General features: G+C 43.9%; 2 protein-coding genes across 2 annotated transcripts in view; one reads left to right on the top strand and one right to left on the bottom strand.

The window, feature by feature from the left end:
• The window catches only part of ppp3ccb (protein phosphatase 3, catalytic subunit, gamma isozyme, b), a 31,695-nt gene extending 21,047 nt beyond the window's left edge, over positions 1–10,648 (top strand). The window contains exons 5-13 of the mRNA XM_080847175.1: positions 106–251; positions 572–711; positions 848–925; positions 1,033–1,127; positions 1,713–1,838; positions 1,984–2,061; positions 4,024–4,108; positions 4,310–4,407; positions 8,062–10,648. Of these exons, the coding sequence (XP_080703301.1) occupies positions 106–251; positions 572–711; positions 848–925; positions 1,033–1,127; positions 1,713–1,838; positions 1,984–2,061; positions 4,024–4,108; positions 4,310–4,407; positions 8,062–8,237 (1,022 nt within the window). The 3' untranslated portion in view covers positions 8,238–10,648. The remainder of the gene's footprint in view (positions 1–105; positions 252–571; positions 712–847; positions 926–1,032; positions 1,128–1,712; positions 1,839–1,983; positions 2,062–4,023; positions 4,109–4,309; positions 4,408–8,061) is intronic.
• Positions 10,649–12,127: 1,479 nt separating this feature from the next.
• LOC308372292 (zinc metalloproteinase-disintegrin-like jararhagin) lies at positions 12,128–20,583 on the bottom strand (the record flags this gene model as incomplete). The annotated part of the gene is made up of 22 exons (XM_080847451.1): positions 12,128–12,178; positions 12,281–12,377; positions 12,782–12,899; positions 13,060–13,083; positions 13,281–13,374; positions 15,447–15,527; positions 15,652–15,799; positions 15,910–15,955; positions 16,392–16,587; positions 16,681–16,770; positions 16,890–17,064; positions 17,195–17,328; positions 17,587–17,668; positions 17,766–17,932; positions 18,043–18,114; positions 18,193–18,249; positions 18,362–18,545; positions 18,658–18,734; positions 18,854–18,935; positions 19,139–19,215; positions 19,317–19,408; positions 20,523–20,583. 22 exons carry the CDS (start codon positions 20,581–20,583, stop codon positions 12,128–12,130), a joined length of 2,205 nt encoding a protein of 734 aa, XP_080703577.1.
• Between the last annotated feature and the right edge of the window lie 334 nt (positions 20,584–20,917).

The following is a 20,917-nucleotide window of genomic DNA, read 5'->3' as shown; positions in this document are numbered from 1 at the left end:
CTCAACTGACTCCAGCAGTCTCGCGCTCCGAGCGAACTGACGGGCCGAAAGTGAACTCTTCTTCTCCACCCCTTCTGTGTGCCGTTCCCCTTCCTCCCCTCTCAGGTAAGATCAAGTACTCGGAGCGTGTGTATGACGCCTGCATGGACGCTTTCGACTGCCTGCCACTGGCTGCGCTGCTCAACCAGCAGTTCCTGTGCGTGCATGGAGGCCTCTCTCCAGAGATCACCTGCCTGGACGACGTCCGGAAGGTAAGGCATCTGGGTTGGGCCGCCCTCTCTGGGCGCCAGGGTCCCACCAACCTGGGGACCAAACTTTGTCCTTGGCGTTTGTCATGTCGCTTTTTGACTTGTGTTCTTGTGACTTCATGCACCTAGGTGTATTTAAAAGAATGAATTACTTGCTTAATTTGTCCCAAATATCCTCCCTTCCGAATTATCCAGCCCCTATTTTCAAATAGGGAGTATTGATCTAAGTTAAGAGTCACTTAGCAATGGAGAAAAATGCTCTTACGGTACATAGGCAGTGTATACCTGCTTCTACAACGCCTTTCTTTCGTTTGCCTCTACAGTTGGACCGGTTCAAAGAACCCCCAGCTTTTGGCCCCATGTGTGACCTGCTGTGGTCAGACCCTGGCGAGGACTATGGCAGCGAGAAAACTGCCGAGCACTTTAGTCACAACAGCGTCCGTGGCTGTTCTTACTTCTACAGGTAGTGACACTAACGTTAACCATGTGTGCCATGCTCAGTTTGCCAGGAGGTTTTGGCTAAAAGGGATCAATATGTATTGGTGTTTGGTGTTAGTCACAGTCCTTAAAACACTTCTCTCTCCTCTCCTTGGTCTCAGTTACCCTGCGGTATGCGACTTCCTGATGAATAACAACCTGTTGTCCATAATAAGAGCCCACGAAGCCCAGGATGCCGGGTGAGTCCTGACCTCTGTGCTGCTGTGTGTCTGATCACTTTATTGACTTCATATTGGCCTGTTTCACTTGACTGATGAGTTTGATTTATCTTGTCCCCAACCCTCAGGTACCGAATGTACAGAAAAAGCCAAACGACAGGCTTCCCCTCATTAATCACAATCTTCTCCGCACCAAACTACTTAGATGTGTACAACAACAAAGGTGAGGGACGATGGGTGGAAGATTCACTTTAAATTCATTTGAGACTAGCGTCAATAAGACACATTTATACATCTTAAAGCTCCAGTATGCAACAATTATACTTCAGGATTAGGGTTAGGATAAGCAGTTTAACCTCAAAATAACAGCTTAAAAAAAATTAGGGCGCTACAATGACTTTTAATATGGATAATCGCCTCCGTGCCATTGCCATACCAGGGTCCATAGGCATATAACCGCGTTCTGTAGTTTTGCCTGCCGCAGCCCGGCAGCCTGACTTGTTTGCTTTCTGCCAAACTAGTAAGTAGCTCATTTTGCCGTCTTGCTTTGTCTTGTGTTGCACTTGCTTGATGTTTGACTGTGTAAGGACAGTCGTTGAGTAACTACTTTGTCATAAAATCAGACAGCACATTTTCAAGAGATCTTGTTAGTTTTAGCTGCTAGCATAACGTTAGCGAATAGCTACTGATCCGTCGTGCTGCTTTAATATTCGATCTTTAATTATGTCTTCGTTCTGCAATACCAGTCATCTTCATGGTACCCTCTCTCCATCTCACAGAATAATTTTGTTTAAATCTCGGCCCCCAGCTGCTGTTTTGAAATACGAGAACAACGTCATGAACATCCGACAGTTCAACTGCTCCCCGCATCCATACTGGCTGCCCAACTTCATGGACGTGTTCACGTGGTCACTGCCCTTCGTGGGAGAGAAAGGTGAGCTCAGTAGACGGGTCCCCTGCTCTGTTCTGCTGTACTCTGTGTACCCCACCCCCAATCTTTGGTCTGCTCCTGTTTTCTCCCTTCCTCTTCCACACTCTTTTCTGATGCCCTGCTCTGGTGTGGTGTGTCGTGTCTGCAGTGACTGAGATGCTGGTGAACGTCCTGAACATCTGCTCCGACGACGAGCTCATGTCGGAGGGAGACGACACCTGTGAAGGTAGGAGCCAGTCCCATCACAACAGAACCAGCCCCACTCTCAAGTCCACTTCACTCCATACTGCACACACACACACACACACACACACACACACCACACACCACACCTCCTAGCCTCTCCAACCTCATACCTGCCCATCGGGGGCAGTTTATAACTACAGTTGTGCAGCCCTTCCTCCCTTCACAGACGTAACCAAAAGGTTTGGTCAAAGTCCTCCTCAGCAGGCATCTTGGCAACACCTCAAGGCAGCTATTTCGGGCAAACAAGATCAGGTTCCTATATAAATGAATGGGGAGATATCTATAACAGACATTAGAAGGACATCACATGAACTTGTGTTTAAATCTGAGAAACGGCGTTAACATTTTTCCCAACCGCTCAGATAAGGCAGAAACTTTGTTCTTAGTGTTGACACAAATGGATGAGGGGCTGGATGGCTTTCCATGTGTTGCAAGCTAACGTTTTTAGATATCTGAGTGACCGTGCATAGCCATTTTAGATATAAGATCAAAACAACAACAGACAACAAACACAACCACAACACAACATGCCGGAATGAAATGTCAGTTAATGTTGTCAATTAGTAATAAGCCTAAAGCATCATTTGTGTGTTCTAATTGTGCCTTTACCTTTATCCTGTGTATGTTCAGTTCAGTTGCTATTTGCACATTTTTATGGCTATGGACTGCGTGGCATAGACCAGGTGTTTATTATGTTTGCAGAAAATAAAGAAAACGCATGCACTAGCAGATGGTCAGAATAGTCATAAAAATGTTGATTTCATATGATTCACTCACTTCAAATTAGTGGATCATTAATTTTAAACTGGAAGTGCTTACATACAGCACCTTTTTAAAGGAAGACATGTAGATATACAGTATATATGGCCATTTAAAGGTTTATGTATCAGTGTTTGAACACATCAGATATTTTGCCTTGTTCTGCTGACTGACTAATGTAGGGCATGTAGTTTACTACTTCGACCTCTTTCCGGCATCACATTTAAGTCATGTGAAGTCAGTCTGCCGCAGGCTCCTTTAGCCTGGGTGCCTGGATAGAGACTTGTGCCTGTCACTGCAACACAAGCGAGGGAGGCAGCTCAGTAACAGGAGGCACAGGGGGTTCTTTGAAGCCTCCCAAATCCCTCTCTGTGTGCCCCTGATCTGCCTGTGCTGGTGCAGGTGGCCCTCATCACACTCTCTGGCTGCTGCTCTGAGCTTCCATCCCCTCACCCAGCAGACACCCTCCTCCTCCTCCTCCTCCTCCTCCTCCTCCCTCTGCTTCTAGTGCTGCAGCTCACAGGAGCCAGATCAGGGCCCCTCCCCCACCACACGGCGCCATCTTCAGACGCTGTCAGGCAGGAATTGAGTGTCCCATTTGCAGCCGGTCGCTGAGGATGTGGGAGCTGTCCCTCTTTCTCTCTCGGGCGGTGCATAAATTTAACTTGGCCTGACACAGATCCGCTGGTATGCCTGCCGGGGCCTCAGAACTTCCCCCAGAGATCCGCCTGAGCCCGGCTGGCTGTCTCTCTCTCTCTCGCTCACTCCCCACCTCAGCCCCAGCCCCATACGCCACCCAGATGCTGCCATCGATTCGCTCGCCAGCGTGTGGCGCTACACACTCGTCAGATGATTGACGTGTGTCTTCATTGAGCTCTCCTTGATGTGAGCGTAGTGGTCCGCTGGGAGCAGGCAGTAATGGCGCTCAAATGCAATTACAGGAGTCCCATCCAGAGAGACAATAAAAGTGATCTGTTAACATCCACAGTGCATTTGAAATGAACCTTGCTGTCAGAGAGGCAAGGGCTCTGTGTCACGCCAGCTAAGCGCAAGGATTTCCTCCTGTTGGAAATGGTTGATTTGATGACATCCTCTCTTCCCTCCTGTGTGTGTGTGTGTGTGTGTGTGTGTGTGTGTGTGTGTGTGTGTGTGTGTGTGTGTGTGTGTGTGTGTGTGTGTGTAGCTGGAACCACAGCTGTGCGTAAAGAGGTGATCAGAAATAAGATCCGCGCCATTGGCAAGATGGCCCGCGTTTTCTCTGTGCTCAGGTGAGCCAAAATTACCACTTCCCCCTCCACCCCATCTCAAAATTTACAACTCAAATATTTGAAGTAGCGGTTCAACAAGAGGCTAATGTGTGCTAAACATATCGTATGATTTTATTGCTTCAGGCTGTGTTGATACTGCTGATTTAGGAATAACTTTGTGTGTGTGTGTGTGTGTGTGTGTGTGTGTGCGCGCGTTTCCAGAGAGGAGAATGAGAGTGTGTTAACGCTGAAGGGACTCACCCCGACTGGCACATTGCCAGTGGGTGTTCTTGCTGGAGGCCGCCAGACCCTAGAGAACGGTAAGTGCTCCCCACCTTCCTTCACCTGCATTCTCCCTCTTCCATGCTGTCATTCTGCCTATAAAAACCTTCTTGCCTCTCTCCTGTAGTTCTCTCTCTTCCATGCTCCCATCCTGCCTATGCAAACCTTCTTGCCTCTCTCCTGTAGTTCTCCCTCTTCCATGCTCCCATCCTGCCTATGCAAACCTTCTTGCCTCTCTCCTGTAGTTCTCCCTCTTCCATGCTCCCATCCTGCCTATGCAAACCTTCTTGCCTCTCTCCTGTAGTTCTCCCTCTTCCATGCTCCCATCCTGCCTATGCAAACCTTCTTGCCTCTTCCATGCTCCCATCCTGCCTATGCAAACCTTCTTGCCTCTCTCCTGTAGTTCTCCCTCTTCCATGCTGTCATTCTGCCTCTTCCCTCTCTCCAGTGGTTCTCCCTCTTCCATGCTCCCATCCTGCCATTGAAAACCTTCTTCCCTCTATTCCGTGGTTTTCCCTCTCCTCCACCTTTGCTTTCATTCATGCTCCTCGTAACTGTCTGCTTTGCTCTCCCCTCTCCATCTCTGCTTTCTTCTTTCTTGTCATCTTCATTCCTTTTCAGTTCCCACCCAAACCAGCACAAAATCCCCACATATACGTTGACGGGAACAAATTGACACGCATTACGTTTAATCAGACTACTACTTCTAACCAGTCATGAAACACATGTCCTGGAAGAGATGTGTTAGACATGCAAGAGACCTAACACATCATGGAGAGATACCTTTGTAAAACCGGAACTACAGCAGACCAGACTTAGACTTAGACTTTCTCACCATTACACGGTGACTATGGCTTGCTCGTTTTTCAATAGCGGTGACGTTGGGTTGGGCACTGCTTGGGTTTTCCAGCCTGATATTTGGAGGTCAAGTCTGTGACGTGACTATGGTTGCTCTTGAGGACTGTGACGCAGCGTGACCCAGTTTTGACTCTGTCAGCATGCCATGCTTGTCTCCTGGCCTTGGAGGAGCTCGCCAGCCCTCTGCATCCTTCCGCTCGACCACTAACCCTTCTCTCACTAACCACGCCAGGCTAGCCCCGTTAAACAGACATTTTAGAGATTAGTGAGGTTCTACTCAAGGTTTTTCCTTGCCTCTGTCGCTTTTTATGCTTCCTCCAGCAGAGTTCAGGCCCGGGGCCTCTGTAAAGCCCCTTGAGACAGTTTTGTTTGGGCGCTATATAAATACAATTGAATGAAGAGAAATAAATGTAGTCATTTGGCTTAAAACCCAATTCTGCAGATGTATAAGCACTCCTGTTGGTAAAAAATCTGTAGCCTTCAATATCAGAACTGTGAGCACTTCCATGAAGGCCACTCACTAGACCCATGCCATTTCAGTGTTGTAATCAGATCCTGCTGTCAGTGTCATGGGCGCCTATGAGGCCCAGGCAATTAGAAGCCATTTGCAATCGCCTTGGTGTCTGGTTGCTTTATTCATCAGCTTAATCAGGTTTCTGAAGGCTCTAAATTGGCATTTCTACTGTAATGTACTCGATAAGCAGATGCTTTTATCTAAAGCCCTCTCCAGAGAGGTTTGCCCTACAGGAAGCTTCTCCATGCACAGAGCGACATGGCCACTGATGGGCGTGTAACTGACAACTGAGACGATGCTGAAATGCTAAGTGCACCAGTGGTTATCCCAGAACTCATCTGCTCATATTGTTCATGCTAGCGCCGCTAATGATGCTTCTCGAAAGACGCCGGCTAAAGAGCCAGCCTTCAGCACATAGCTCCTCTCCTGCCCTCCCCATGTCATTTCACAGTTTAACCCTATATGATGCATATTTAGTGAGTGTCCCATTTTGTGCAAAAATGTGTTTGTGGGCTAACTTATCAGCCCGATCACATCTAACACTTGATTTTGTATAATTACATTAGTAATGTTTTTGATGTTTATGTATTGTGCAGTGAAATGGTTCAAAGTTAGTTTCTTCCCCTGTGGTACTTGCAGGAGGATGTAAGATTAAGAAGCAGTAAAGTTGTTACCAGACCTACAGAAGTTTCTAACATGCTCTGTGTTTTATTTATTTTCCATTAAATGCAGAAGGTTACATTTTCTTGCATGAGTTCCCCTCTGAGTAAAGCCATTGTTGTGTAGTGAACTAACCCTCTGGGTACGTGTGAATGTTCAGGGGAGGCCAGTCATGACTGGGTGGGGTGGTCTCTGGGGAGGGGATGTGTTCTGGATGGACGTTGATTGCATTGATAACTTGACTCACTCTCTTTCCGTCGGTTTTGGGCATGGCACTACTACTCACGCTTACACAGCCACCGTAGAAGCTGAGGAGGCACGAGGTACGCAACAGTTCTCTTTCCATCTCTCGTGTGTGTGTCTGTCTGTCTGTCTGTCTGTCTGTCTGTCTGTCTGTCTGTCTGTCTGTCTGTCTGTCTCTGTCTGTTTGTGAACCTCCTCCTTTACCTCCTGTGTTCTATGAAATGTATTGTCCTCTGTGTAACATAATCCCTTTAATACACAATGTGTAATCACCTTTCGGTCTTACATTGGTGACCTAACTGGAAGATATAAAGCAGTTAGAAATGTAATTTGTAAAAGTTGGAATTGTTAAAGGAATTCACATTGAAACAAGAAATGTGTCAGTATAAATCACTATCCTGAGTTGAGCAATGACTAGTCTAGTCTTACTTTGAGGACTATTTATACGAGTTGTACTGAACAGACCCATCTGAGCTAGCTTTTGGGACCTTCAAAAAGTAAAATCCTAAAAATGTTGAAGGCCGCCCTCTAAAGAATTGCAAGCGACAGCATTGCTTTTAATCAATCTGGAAGAATGTGTCCTTCAGCAGCATACAGAATGTTGTGATTAGTTGCAGCTAATGCTGGAAGTTATTCAAGGGCCCAAGTAAGAACTATCATTGTTGGGGAAGGACAAAAATTGCAAACAAGAAGTTGCTTTCAGATCAGGGGGTTTCACATCATCTTTTAATGAGATAAATTGACCTCGCAACAGAGAATTGTGTATTCTTGTGTGCTCCATCTCTCTCTTGATTTGTATTTTGACTATCTGATACCTGTGGTCTTCAGGTTCAACATGATAACTAGATGTGAAGCTATAGCACACTTGCACACCATTTTTGTGTGTGCGCCTGAATGTGATCAAATTACGAGCAGAAATTGTCAATCAAATAGCTCTCACAATGTCTCACTCCCTGATTCAAGGTCATTATGTTTTGTATATAACATGTCTGTCATGAACTAACTAACTGATGAACTAACTTGTTTATTTGTTTTCTTATTTTGTGATATGCACCCATGCTTCCTACCTAGTAAGTCCATACTGGATTTCTACATTTCATAGTAAACCTTAAATTGTTTTTGTGTTTTTTTTTTTTTTCTACTTGTTCAGTCTTTGTGTTGTTTGGTGTCCTAAATGTAGTTGTCATGCCTGGTCAAGTCAGAGTTTTTTTTAACCACAAGGCTGTGTCTGTTGGATATTTTGAGCACACTGTAGAGTTGTAGTGACTGCCATATACAGCTGTGTAGAAGTGTGTGTGTGTGTGTGTGTGTGTGTGTGTGTGTGTGTGGGGGGGTCCCACCACAAGAGCACCTTCTTTGTCCACCGGGCTCACGTTCTCTCTCTCTCTTTCTCTGTCTCCCGCTATCCCCCTCACAGCTATCCAAGGCTTTAACCCTCAGCAAAAGATCCAGAGCTTTGAGGAGGCCCGTGGCTTGGACCGGATAAATGAGAGAATGCCGCCACGCAAGGATGGCAAGGAGCCGGACGGCACTGCCAACTCCATCAACACCGCCAACTCCCCTGACAAAAACGGCACCAACGCACAAGCATAGTGCCCACTCATCCCAACCTGCTCTGCTCCCCCCATATCCCCCACCCCCTTGTTCAATCTCCTCCTCCCCATCTCTCTCCCCTCCTTCACTCCCCTGGGTGGATTTAGCGCCCCCTGCAGGCAAACTGCCATAGTACAGATTTGGGGGGAGGGGGGGAATTGCACAACACCATGACCAGAGAATAGACCAGACGAAAAGAAAATCATGGTTTTATTTATTTATTGATATAATAAAAAGGATGATTAATACGGATATGTAATAATTAAGGATAAACATAAATAAATAAATACATTGTATTCTTAAAATGTATATAAATGCAGTATATAGATATAGACATACAGATATATATATATAAAAAAAAGAAAAATCGGGTTGGGTCAAGGTCAGCACAGCCTGAATAATCATCAACAAACTCCATTTTGTAAGTTACTTTCAGTTGATGCAATCTGCGGTTAATTTCCTCTTTTTATCAGCCCCAAACTAGTTGAGCAGGGTTTGGTCTGTGTGCTTGGCAGGGAACCGTTGGCCAGTGCACAGTACGGCCACTGTGGCTTGAAAAAATGAAAAAAAGTCTCCATTTGCACGTAACATTTAACCAGAAGAGAAAAAAAGGTAATGCCAATTCTAGCTGAAGGGGAGCAGACTGAAGTATCAGTTGACACTTATATTTCATGTATTTGTATATTTTTAAGCGTTCCCTCACTCAGATGTGATGTTTCTATTTTCTTTTTCTGTCATCATTTTAGTTTTTTTGGTTTTTGTTATTTTTTACTTTGAGTCTGAAATGACAACTAAGTCCCCAGTTAGGTACCGATGAGCAAACTAACTTCGCTTTTAGTCAATAATTAGTGTAAGCTTTTTATATATACATATAATGGGAACGGTGTTTGGTCAACCACCACAGCTGTTATAACGCAAGTCAGACTGGCCGGCTCTGTGTGTTTAGAGATGCATTTTATTGTGGTACTCTGGTGAGTTGCAGCTAGAGACTGTGAATCCTGGCACCTTCATAGAGGTTTTGTGGAGGAAATGAGTGCTATTGGCACAGAAAATTCACAGGGGGAAAATCATTTGCCTTCATTTGCTTGTTACTTTTTTCTGCTCTTTTTGTGTCCGACCCCCTGTACAGCACACCAAACTAGCAGGCTGGTTGAGGTTATTAGGATTCAGCAGAATATGTTCCTCTGTCTGCAAGGCAGCCCTGATACTGTTTATCCCAAACCTAACCGCTGGTTCACCACTTCACCACTCTCTGGGCTGAAGGTCCCCTTGACCCCCTCCCCCCGATCATGTAATTGTACTGTAGAGGTCATGTGCACCCACCTTCAGAAGTGGTGCGTGTGTGGTGTTCAGGGGACCTCACAGAAGCCTGACCCCCTCAAACAGTCTGTCTGCAACCCCAGCAGTGCACAGCCATGGAATCCTCAGTACTCCGAGTCTAATAAGGTCTCTCTGCCCATCGCAACACTGACATCCATTTTTGTAGTTGTTCTGTTGTGACCCATGGGAGCCATGCTAAAGAGGAATGCAGTACCACACAACGGGCTCTTGGGGCCCCAGCGCAGAACTTTGTTAGGAATGTTCTCATCCAAAGAAAAAAAAAAAATCAGTGTTTTCATTTGTACTATAATGTAAAGTCTGTACCATCAATAGAGGAGCTATATTTTAAAAAAAGGTCTGTGCTCTTGGAGGGGGGGCACTTAAATGAGTCCTGTAGATTTGTGTAATCATGAGTAAGATAATGCATTTTCAGCTCTTGAATTCATATTGTACTTTTTTTTTTTTTTGTGTGTGTTTTAAAGGGAAAAAAAACTAAATATATAGATAAATATATTCTAAATGCGCTGCCTAGAGGCTTGTTTCCATTCATGTCTGCAGTCAGGTACCAAAAGTTCACCTGGATGATGACCCCCTTCCTTTTGTTTATGTTTTCGTTTTCTACTTCTGAATGTTCCGTTCCTGGCTGGTCGTGTCGTCTGTTTCTCTGTGAAGAGGCTCTGCAGACTCCAAAGTTTTTCTTTCATTTTTTTCTTTCTTTTTTTGTTTGTTTGGTTTTTCCTCCATGCTTAATTTAAAATAATTCTGCTGTGGTGTGAAAGATAGCTAGCGGATGGTGGGGTTAGGGGTAGGGGAGGGAGCTACTGGGTCAGGGCTTTGTGTTTGGATGTGTAAAGGGCAACACAGAGGCTTCTGGGAAAGCAAGTACTGTGGGGTGATGCTTTATTTCTGACTTCTGTTTTGATTTTGAACACATATCTTGCAGAATGTACAGAAATTGTTTATTAAGATTTTCTTAATAGCTTAAAAAAATGGAAAGAACTTTTTGTCAAGTACTTGTTTTGCGAGGCCTCTATAAATCTGAATTTCTGTAGATGTATCACTCCATTAAAAAAAAAAACTTTAAAGAAGTACAAAAAGTCAAACATCTTTCTATTGTGTCTTCTGTTCCCTCAATCTGTTTAAAAAAGGTATTTTTAAAGGTATTCTATAGTTTTTCAGGATTCAATAAGGCATTTGTCTGCTTCTAAAGTGTGCCACAGAGGTTGAGTTTTCAGTGCACCAGTGAAATGGAATGGGTGGTCCTTAGAAATGTTATTGATGTAATCCTGAGGTTATATTTCTCTATTTTGACAAGTAAAAACAAGAGGAAGACCTGTTGCCTAGATGGGATGCATTTTTATTTTACAATTGTCCACTTTTAAGTTTTTTTTTTTTTTTTTTTACCATTTATTTAAAAAGTACAGTGTATATACATACATTTCAGACATGAACTCTAGCTCAAATGAAAGTTTTGTTCACAAAGAATAATACAACATGACATTTAAACACAACCTAAAATTCACAGCTCTTAGAACTGGGAGAAGTTCCTCAAGTTCCACTCTTAAAACAGAAGTCCTTGGGGATAATGCTACTTCACTGGCACTGTTGCTGAGCAACAAGAGCATTTTCTGACCTATATTTCCACGTAGGCTGAAAAAAGGTCTGATACAGTCCCTGACACGACTCCTGTCAAGAGGTGCATTTGACCAGTATATGGTGAGAGTATGGTAAGATACGTTTTTTTCCCCTGAAGTCTATAGCCGAGGGAATATGAGTTGTGAAACTTGATAGTTTGCCACGTCTTTAGGATAAAGAAATGGACATGGCATTCCACTTTAAAAGAGGAAAATTCGATTCAAAATGGCAAAACAACCAAAAGGAAGGTAAACAAAAACCAGGGGTACTAGCACATGTCTATGGCCCCTATGAGCCCCTATCTGTTTTCTTGTGTTATTATGTGGCATGACGTATGCTACATCTACAATCTAAACTGTCAGTTCTTCATTGTTAGGATGCAACACTTATTTAAACACCAAATATTACACCTAACTTCATGTTAACATCAGAAGTTAAGATGAGCATTCACTCAAATTTTTATACACTGCCAGTTCATTAACATTACTATTTTATTTTTTTGAGACTAGATATACCTGACCAGAAAAAAACGTATGCTAATGCACATGGTACCTTCCTCCACATCAAGATGAAAATGGAGAACACAAACCATATTTAGGGTCACATGACAAATTGTGTCCAGATACAGGTGGAGGGTCCCTTTTCCCACTGGCTCATCTTAACCCACTCTCCTCTGAACCACACAACTCTGGCCATAGACATCCAGTGGTCCTCCATTTTGTGCTCAGGGGGAAAAAAGGTGTCTCTATTTTTTTTTTTAGATGATTAATGTTAACACCTCACAAAGCAAGTCTGAACTTGCTATTGTGTGTCAGCCCTGGCTGCTGTGGAGAGGATAATAAATGTGCTGCTCTGAGCAAAGCCCACAGCTGCTGACCAGAGCACAGCCATGCTACTCCATCATTCTTCCAGCCCAGGAGAGGACACCCTAACCCTCATCTGATCTCCAGTCTCATCTGCAGCTCAAGCAGAAGGGTGGTCTGGTGCTGTCTGCCAAGGGTTCATCACAATTGCTTAGAATTCAAGGCCGGTTTCAATGAAAATTGATAATGTGTTGTATGGAACAGCTGTTCCTAAAATGGACTCACCTGAAAGGGGGGATCTACATTAATTGCGTAGACATTTACTCGCTCCCTGTAGAAGCCAACATTGTCCAACCCCGCCTGTGGGCTATTTGGAGAGTGTCTGGGTGAAGAAAGAGACAGGTCAACCCAAGCTAAGTAAGAAGCAACAGTAACCTTGCAAAGAATATTGTCAAGTAGGATACCACATATTTGCACTATATTGTGCAACATTGGATTAAAGCTACAAATCATGATCGCGGTTAAGTTGTCATACATTGAGTATGTAAAGGAAGGAGTAGGCATCTGCTTAATGGTGATAGGGAGCATTTACTGTAGAAAATGCGTTTACTCATAGTGTTTTAGATGGTATGTTTTAATTACTCTATAGTCCCCTGTGTCTGTCGTCACACCATGAGTTTTTATTTCTAACCATGCCTAAATCTCAATGTCTGGCATTGTATGTGCTAACACTACAGTATTTACATTGGTTCCATTCTTTCAGTGAGAATGCAGTGTGTATGGTACCTGGGTTGGCTGATTCCCTTTTTATGATTCCTGCAGAACCACACAGTTTTGACCAATACCACTAGCACCAAAGTCCCAACAGTCCCCCCTATGATGATCACAATAGCAATGATCGCCCCTGGAGGTGGGGAGAGAAAAGAGCTCAATGTTCATAGAAAGGCTGCACTTAAACCTTTAAAATCCATTGACTGTTGGTGTTGAGGCGGTGTGAAGAGGGCAAGGGGGTAGTTGGTGTTGGTACACTGCACAGGTAAATACACTCAGCATTGTGTTCTCACCTTTTTCGAGTCCTGTCGGGTGACCTGCAATAACAGGTCAATAAAGATGTCAAATTCTGTCGTGTAGTTTTGTTATGTTGATTCAATAGAGGATAAAGAAGTTTTTGAACAGAAGACAAATTCATGGTCTTTAAAGTACCCTAATGAGATGCTTATTGAAACAGCCATTCAATGACAGCAAAGACCTTGTTTGTACAAGTTTATTAAATTAAAACACTCACTTTTGGTTAAATTCTGGCCCCCTTGATGTTTCTGGTCACAACGAGGAGGGATCCAGCCTGCTTCACACTGACACTCCAATTTATTGTTGCACACCTTTGAACATAGAGTGAAAATACAGCATTGATTTAAACACCTACTGCTTTGGATAATACCACTGTGCCAGTCTTTTGACAGTCTCCTTATGCTATCAATTCATTGCATGACTCACTGAAACACACATTTGCTGACTGAAAGAACCATTCACTTGCTAATATGAAACTCATAAACTGAGCTTTTCCAGCACGAATGCACAATATTTTCACTCTTAAGCCTTGAGCCGCCCCTCCACTGTTGAGAGAGCAGGTGAAGCCCAATGTCAACTCTCCAAAGCAAAGGTGATGATTCACACATTTAATTGCTCATATCCCATATGAATTCCTCCAGGATACAGCTCAGACTGTACAGATGCTTCTGCAGTAGCTGTGTACTCTGCCGTAACGGGTTCATGCACAAAGGGACGTGCACAGGAGTGTGCTAAGGTTTCTTGGGCAACTGCCCGTTTGCCCTCTTCGACTGAAGTTGCCCCTCCGAAGGAAATATACAGTGGGGAAAATAAGAAGTTGAACCCCTGGTGATTTCACAAGTTTGGCCACTTGCAAAGAAATGTGTGAACTATAATTGTAACAGTAGGTGTATATTAACAGTGAGAAACAGAATATCAACAAATCCAGAAAAATGCATTTTATAACATTTATGACTTTATTTGCATTTGATGCAAAAAATAAGTATTTGAACCCCTAGCAAAACTGACTGACAAAAATGACTTAGTACTTGGTGGAATAACCCTTGTTGGCAAGCACAGACGTCAGACGTTTCCTGTAGTTGGTCACCAGGTTTACACACATCTCAGGAGGGATTTTGGTCCACTCCTCTTTGCAGATCCTCTCCAAATCTTTAAGGTTGCGTTTTCAATGGGAGGGAAAGAGGGAATGAGGTTCAAGCCCAATGTTCCACGTTACATGCCCCCCCGTCAAACATGGCAAGTCGAGTTGATGCCAAAGAGCTTGATTTTGGTATCATCTGGCCACGTTCTGTCTCCCAATCCTCCTTAGAATCATTCAAGTGTGCAATGGCAAACTTGCGATGGCCCTGTACATGCGCTTCCTTGAGCAGGGGGACCTTGCGAGTGCTGCAGTACTTAAAAAATTACGGCGTGGTGTGTTGCCAAAGGTTTTCTTGGTGACTGTGGTCCCAGCTGCCTTGAGATCATTCACAAGCTCCCCCTGTGTAGTTCTGGGGTTATTCTGCACCTTTCGAATGATCACTGATACCGCACGAGGGGATATTTTGCATGGAGCCCCAGACCTAGAGCGATTAACATTTGTTTGGTGTTGCTTCCATTTACGGATAATCGCATCAATAGTTGTCTGCTTCTCACCAAGCTGCTTGCCAATGGTTTTGTAGCCCATTCCAGCCTTGTGCAGGTCTACAATCTTAACTCTGACGTCCTTGGACAACTCTTTGGTCTTGCCCATGGTGGTGTGGTTGAAGGTGTGAAGTGTGATTCTTTGGACAGGTTTCTTTTATAAACGTCACCAGTTGAGATCAGGTGTACCTTGTTAGACCTAATGAGGACTAATCTGTGTGCTTCTTGGGCACATAACTGGTCATTGTGAGCCAGCATTCTTGCTGTTTGCATCAAATGCAAATAAAGTCATAAATGTTATAAAAAGCAGTTTTCTGAATTTTTTTGTTGATATTCTGTTTCTCACTGTTAAAATAAACCTACCAATACAATTCTAGATCACACATTTCTTTGCAAGTGGCCAAACTTGCGAAATCGCTAGGGGTTCAAATACTTATTTTTCCCACTGTATATATTTGCGATCAGATGACGGGGCCGTGGCAGCGGCGGTTAGTGAGAGTTTAAAAGGATATTGTGAAAATTTGCGATCAGATGACGGGGCATGGCAGCCGCGGTAATTGAGAGTTTAAAATTATATTGTGAAAATCTGCGATCAGATGACGGGGGCGTGGCAGCGGCGGTGAAAAAATATTGTGTTGCCCCTTTTTTCCAGGGCAGAGCAACTGCCCTTCAAAATTCCTGTGCACGTCCTTGCATGCACATGTTTACTAGCTAGGGCTAGAGGAAGTTGAACAATTTTGTGCACAGACCATTTACTCACCTTATGCCCTGTACAGTCCTCTCTGCAATGACCCACTACATACGCCTCTCCCAGCTCCACACACGTCTTACTTATGCAAACCTAAAGGAGAGACATAAGCACTTGTCAACAATGTCAACAAAAGCACATTCCGTTTAAATAGTCAAGAGTTTTGCCATGAAAAGCATCTTCATGTGGATCAGTTGGGACCTGCAGTGGTCCTTACCTTCTCTTCGCCACACTTGGTGCCATTTAGAACCTGGCTGTGATCTGAGCTGTTGTGGGTTGAGATGGCGTCAGTGCATGTGTGGTTGGATGTGCTGTTCTGATCTCTGTTCCCACTGCTGCACAGCAACATATCACACATTGCATCCCTATGACAAAACCAGGGGCTCTGTTTTAAATTAGGTTTGGATGTAGTGCTGTGTAGTGTTTTGAGTGCTTTATTAGTATGTTACACCATGTATGTTTGTTAACTGCTTACTTTGTAGAGTTAAAATGATAGCACTGATTCTCAGCCTCCTGTGCATCTGAAAAGTAACATCACCAAGATTTGTACTAGGTTTCTTCATTTGCGGGTGTGTGTGTGTGTGTGTGTGTGTGTGTGTGTGTGTGTGAGTGAGTGAGTGAGTGAGTGAGTGAGTGAGTGAGTGAGTGAGTGAGTGAGTGAGTGAGTGAGTGAGTGAGTGAGTGAGTGAGTGAGTTCACTATGTGTTATCTGCTGTGTCAGAAGACATTGGTTCCTTACAGAGAGAGAGCGGTTCCCATTTCGTTGGCTAATAAGTGACACTTAGTATGGGACAAGCTGACCTCAGACATGATCAAACAAAATAAAGTTTTTAGTAGGTGATTCATCTTGCATTTATGTCACTTTTTGTAATCCCCCTTGTGCCATTAACAAACTATGATCTGACTGCAGACAATTGTAGAGGTGAAAGTGGCCAGAGGGGGCAGCAGAGAGCTTACCATTTCCCCACTCTGCCTTGCACTGCTCAACCCTGGTGGGGCAGCGGCCGTTGAGGCAGTAGCCTGTGTTGTCTGAGCAGGGGCTTCCGTCCTGCAGGAAGGTGTCCCCTGGACAGTCAGCAGAGGAGCCCATGCAGTACTCTGGAAGGTCACACTGGCCTGCCTGGGCCCTGCACTGTTTGGTGAACCGGATGAACTGTAGCGGAACAGAGAGAACAGATGTGATGCTAATGAATAAATAAATACCTTGTTTACCCTGGGCATTTGGGTGATTGTCACTTTGCATTACCTTGCAATCCTTGCAACACTCCCCTTGGTCGCACTGAGCTCCTTCAGTTAAATCACAGCGCAGAGCATCACAGCATGGGTCTGTGCACTCCTGCAGAGCATAGAGATACAGACATTCATGTCTCAACACACAGGATGTACAGGTCAGCATCTGTTTGCATTTCATTCATTGACTATACTATAGTACTACACATTGCACTTTGACACTACCTCTGGAAGGCCACAGTCACACCGCTCTCCTTTTTCCAGAATGCCATTCCCACATACTGGTATCACTGTTTGGTTAAAAGGGTTGGCTGTGAGGCAGGCCATGACACCTGGCCTTTCCAGGAAGGAAGTGTAATACGCCACACTGCAGCTGCTGAAATGTCTCGGAGCTGAGTCACTGCAGAGAGAGGGACGCTTTAAATGTCATACTGAAATGAAATAAAGTCAGATCCCTTTTGTCTGTATATGTGTCTGAGTGGTGGAAGCCAACGGCATCTTTATCTTAGTGGGCTCTGCCCGTCTCCTACCCCAGGTGGCTTGACATGATGCACTCAGCCTCCGCACAGGAGCAGTGGCTGCCCTTGTCGTGGTCCATCCCCAGATTGTGCCCCAGCTCATGGGCCAGTGTCGCCGCGGTGGGGAAGGGACTTGGGCTGTGATCCTGTAGGATGTCGACACAAAAGACAGCAGGTCCTCACAAAAAGTCAAATGAAATGTTAAAACTCAGTGTTAACCTGTGTGGACTATGTTTGACTATGTAACAATTAAAGCTGCTGATGACTGAGCCCAGTCTACTTTTCATGTCAGCCATCACTATAACAGTATTGTTCATATCAGATTTAGTTGAGAGACAAATCTAGAAGGTCGTGATCACATGCTAAAAAAAACTTTTTATGATCACCGAATGATGAAACAGTACCTGCTCTAGTCCAGTGGAGTACTCTGTGCACATTTGTCCGATATAGGCTTCGCCAATTACTCCGCCATTAAACTGCACTGCCCTGAAATACGAAAGGTAAAAGCGGTCATATACTCGTGTTACGGTGGAGCTAAAAGAGGAAACTGCCGTGGTGGTTATGAACGTGAAGATAAACGTACGTTACCAGCTGAGCATTGTCATGTGTTCCTTTAATGAGGACTTCGTTTCTCCATTTTGTAAAACTTTTCAAAGTCATACCGGGGTCTTTCTCAACAGGGATTTTGTCACCATCATTCCATATCTCCAGTCCCACAAGGACAATTGCGGTCCCTAAGGGTCGGTAGACCTGTTGATGATGTGAATATGTGAATCGCTAACCCAAACCATTACAGAAATCCAAATTGAAGTTGCATTTATAAGTAAGGTTTATCTAACCATCAGTCATACAGAACTCACCATGTTTACAAAATTAATTATCTCAAACATCCTCCTCCTGGTTTTGTTAGTGTCTTGCTGCATCATAAGGTACTAAAATATATAAAATAAAGTCTGAAATAATAGTTGCAAACAATGCTATGTTTCAAGTTATATATTGTCGCCCCTCACCTCACTGTGGTCCACTACCAGGTACATCTTAATGTATTTCTGTATATCCAAAGGAGACTGCAAAAACAGTTGTGTTAAGTATGCAAGGGGCTGATTTCAATGTTTATAACACCTCATAATTAAGCTATGTTATAGCATTGATCAAATAGATTAATCTAAACATTCTTACTGCGGTTCGGGAGCGCCCTCTCACGGCAAAAGATGGAAGCGCATGGTGTATGCTCGCGTTGTTGACGCCGCAGTGCAATGGAACCTGACGCAGGTTACTGTACTTAAACACTGCGTGGTCCCCGGTGTCAGTCCCCGCCAACGGCTCAATTACATACTCTGTCCCTGCAGACCTGATGAATCCACTGAGACAGAACGACATCCGGACAGCAACCACAGACATTTAAGATCCCCTTGAACTATTTAATTATTACAAATCCACGCAAAATCGAGAGACATACAATTTGCTTAACACACCTGAGTCCGGAGCAGGTGCTCATGGAGACGGTTGATTGGCTGTCGCCAACAATCTTCCCAAGGTAATAGCACTGAGTCTGACATGAAAAAAAGGTGGAACGTTAAGTTGGGGGTCTGGAGTGTAGCCTAGAACTGAAATTAGCTTTGAAGAACGCAAAGTATAGGGACTCAAGTAGGGACAAAGATAGGGGCTCACCTTATCCTGAGTGTAGGGCGTTGACACCCTTGTCCCCCTGCTGTTGTAGTGCGTCTCGCTATAGTCGTTGCTTATCAGCTCTCTAAGGTGAACAAAGAGCAAAAGTTGTGATGTCAATTCTTTTATTGGACTGCCATGTGCCTTTTCTGTGAAGTCCTCAGTGAGAGCGCCAAATGTGGTTTCTGAAAGCATGTTGGCTATGGTCAGTAAGGATACATTTGCGTTACTGTTGCTATTGTTACAGTATAGGCCTTCTTGCGCCAGAGAACGCTCCTCGTCACTCACCTGCTCTGCTGCAAGGAAATCTCTATGTCCTTCCCATTCAATTTCAGTCTATACTTCACTTCGTCTGGTCTGAAAAGCTGTGAAGTTGAACACGAAGATGTGTTTGAATTATGGATGTTGTTGTGTCATAGCATATCCAAATGAGGTTGTTGAGACATAGCTCAGCGTGAAGGGTCACCTCTGTGTCTCTGCTGTACCGACGATGGAGTCTTATCGGGCGCGACACCTCGTACTCCCGCCTGTTTTCCATCTGTTCCAGCAGCCATCCCTCTGAAAACAGAGACACTGTTACTCGCGCCAACCCAGTGGTCTTTGACACAACCATCACGACAGAACATGGACTTAGCCCTCTATTCATTCTTCTACACGCATTGATGCATTTGTGCAACTAATGTTTTAGGACTAGAACTGATGACGTGTTCAATCATTTATCCATATTTGCCTGCTAAAAAACTTTTGTGTCAGTCTTGTAAATATTGGTCTTTGATTTAGTCTATGCCCAGCTTGACACATGGGAAAATACAGAGTTTTTTTGTTTGTCTAAAACGTGACTCATAACATTGATAAATTGTGCCCTGAGGTTTCAAGTTCATGTTAAGATTGGTTTTGAGGTCTTGATTAACATGTTTGAAATAAATGCCTTCAAATCTAGTTAAGACGGTGCATACTTTCAGAAATGAACACCACACCACACTCGTTCTAGCCTACCCTTTGCTTTCATCATGGACAATGAAATATTAGGTTCTATGCATTATTTTGTGGCTTAACAGGTTATGTTTGTAATGTTACCAAGTGGTATGGTGTGTTAACTGTGAGAAGTAAACAGGACTAACATTATCTGAAGACACATTGTATATCTATTTCCAAACATGTATAGCAATGCCAAGAAAAACATAAATTGTACGTTTTCTTCATTCAAAGCTCATAATATGTGACTCAAACTAAACATGTGTTCACTTAAAGTAGCAATATGGAGTTCTGTTCCATAACTAGTATGCTAACTACCTAAAAAGCATGCAAAAACCTTGCAAACACCACCAACAGCCCAGCTGACACTAGAAGATTGCCAACACACTGGTGTCTTTTGGGGGTATAGCTGGCAATATCATGCGTGTGAAAGCTTTTCTTCCATTTTTGCAAGGGGTTCCAACTCTTTACACAGAACTACACAGCGCATATCTTGGATCACTAGTGGGGAAGGTGTTTGTCCTGCACATTACCATATACTATCAAAATTAATTTGAGGATTGTACCAATAGTTGCCTATAAAACCATACCTCAAAAAGTGTCAAATTGTAACAGAGTGTAACTTTAAACTCTGAAAAAAATAGACATTGTTTATATGAAGCCATCCACCAGAAGGTTTGAATAATCCAGCTCTTACCTGAGGTGTGAAGCCAGGCAGTCATGGTGAGCATTCCACATAAGACGTGTGTTCCTCTCATGGTTGACGTGAGGGTGTTTGCTGAAGTTGTGTTTCTGTGTGTGTGGTCAGGTTCCCGCTTCTTTATAAAGCCTACTCCCTCCCAAATATACAACAGCTATACCTTGTTGGTGATATTTACTGGCTGTCCCATATCACTCACATGGAACTGTTTTATTTACTCATTGCCTCATACCCTTGCTCACCTGACAGTGTTGCTAAACTATCACACAGTAATACTTAGGAATTACACAGTCACTCAGCCATGAAATCATTTTTGTGTCGTCATTTTATTCTTTATGTCATTGTCAGTTGAAATCTATAACACTTCATTTTTTAAAGATGATCTGCAATCG

Source organism: Sprattus sprattus (assembly GCF_963457725.1).
Source record: "Sprattus sprattus genome assembly, chromosome: 11".
NCBI classification, from domain to species: domain Eukaryota; kingdom Metazoa; phylum Chordata; class Actinopteri; order Clupeiformes; family Clupeidae; genus Sprattus; species Sprattus sprattus.
Note: the sequence above shows the minus strand (reverse complement) of the source record. Positions and strands in the feature narration are given on the sequence as shown.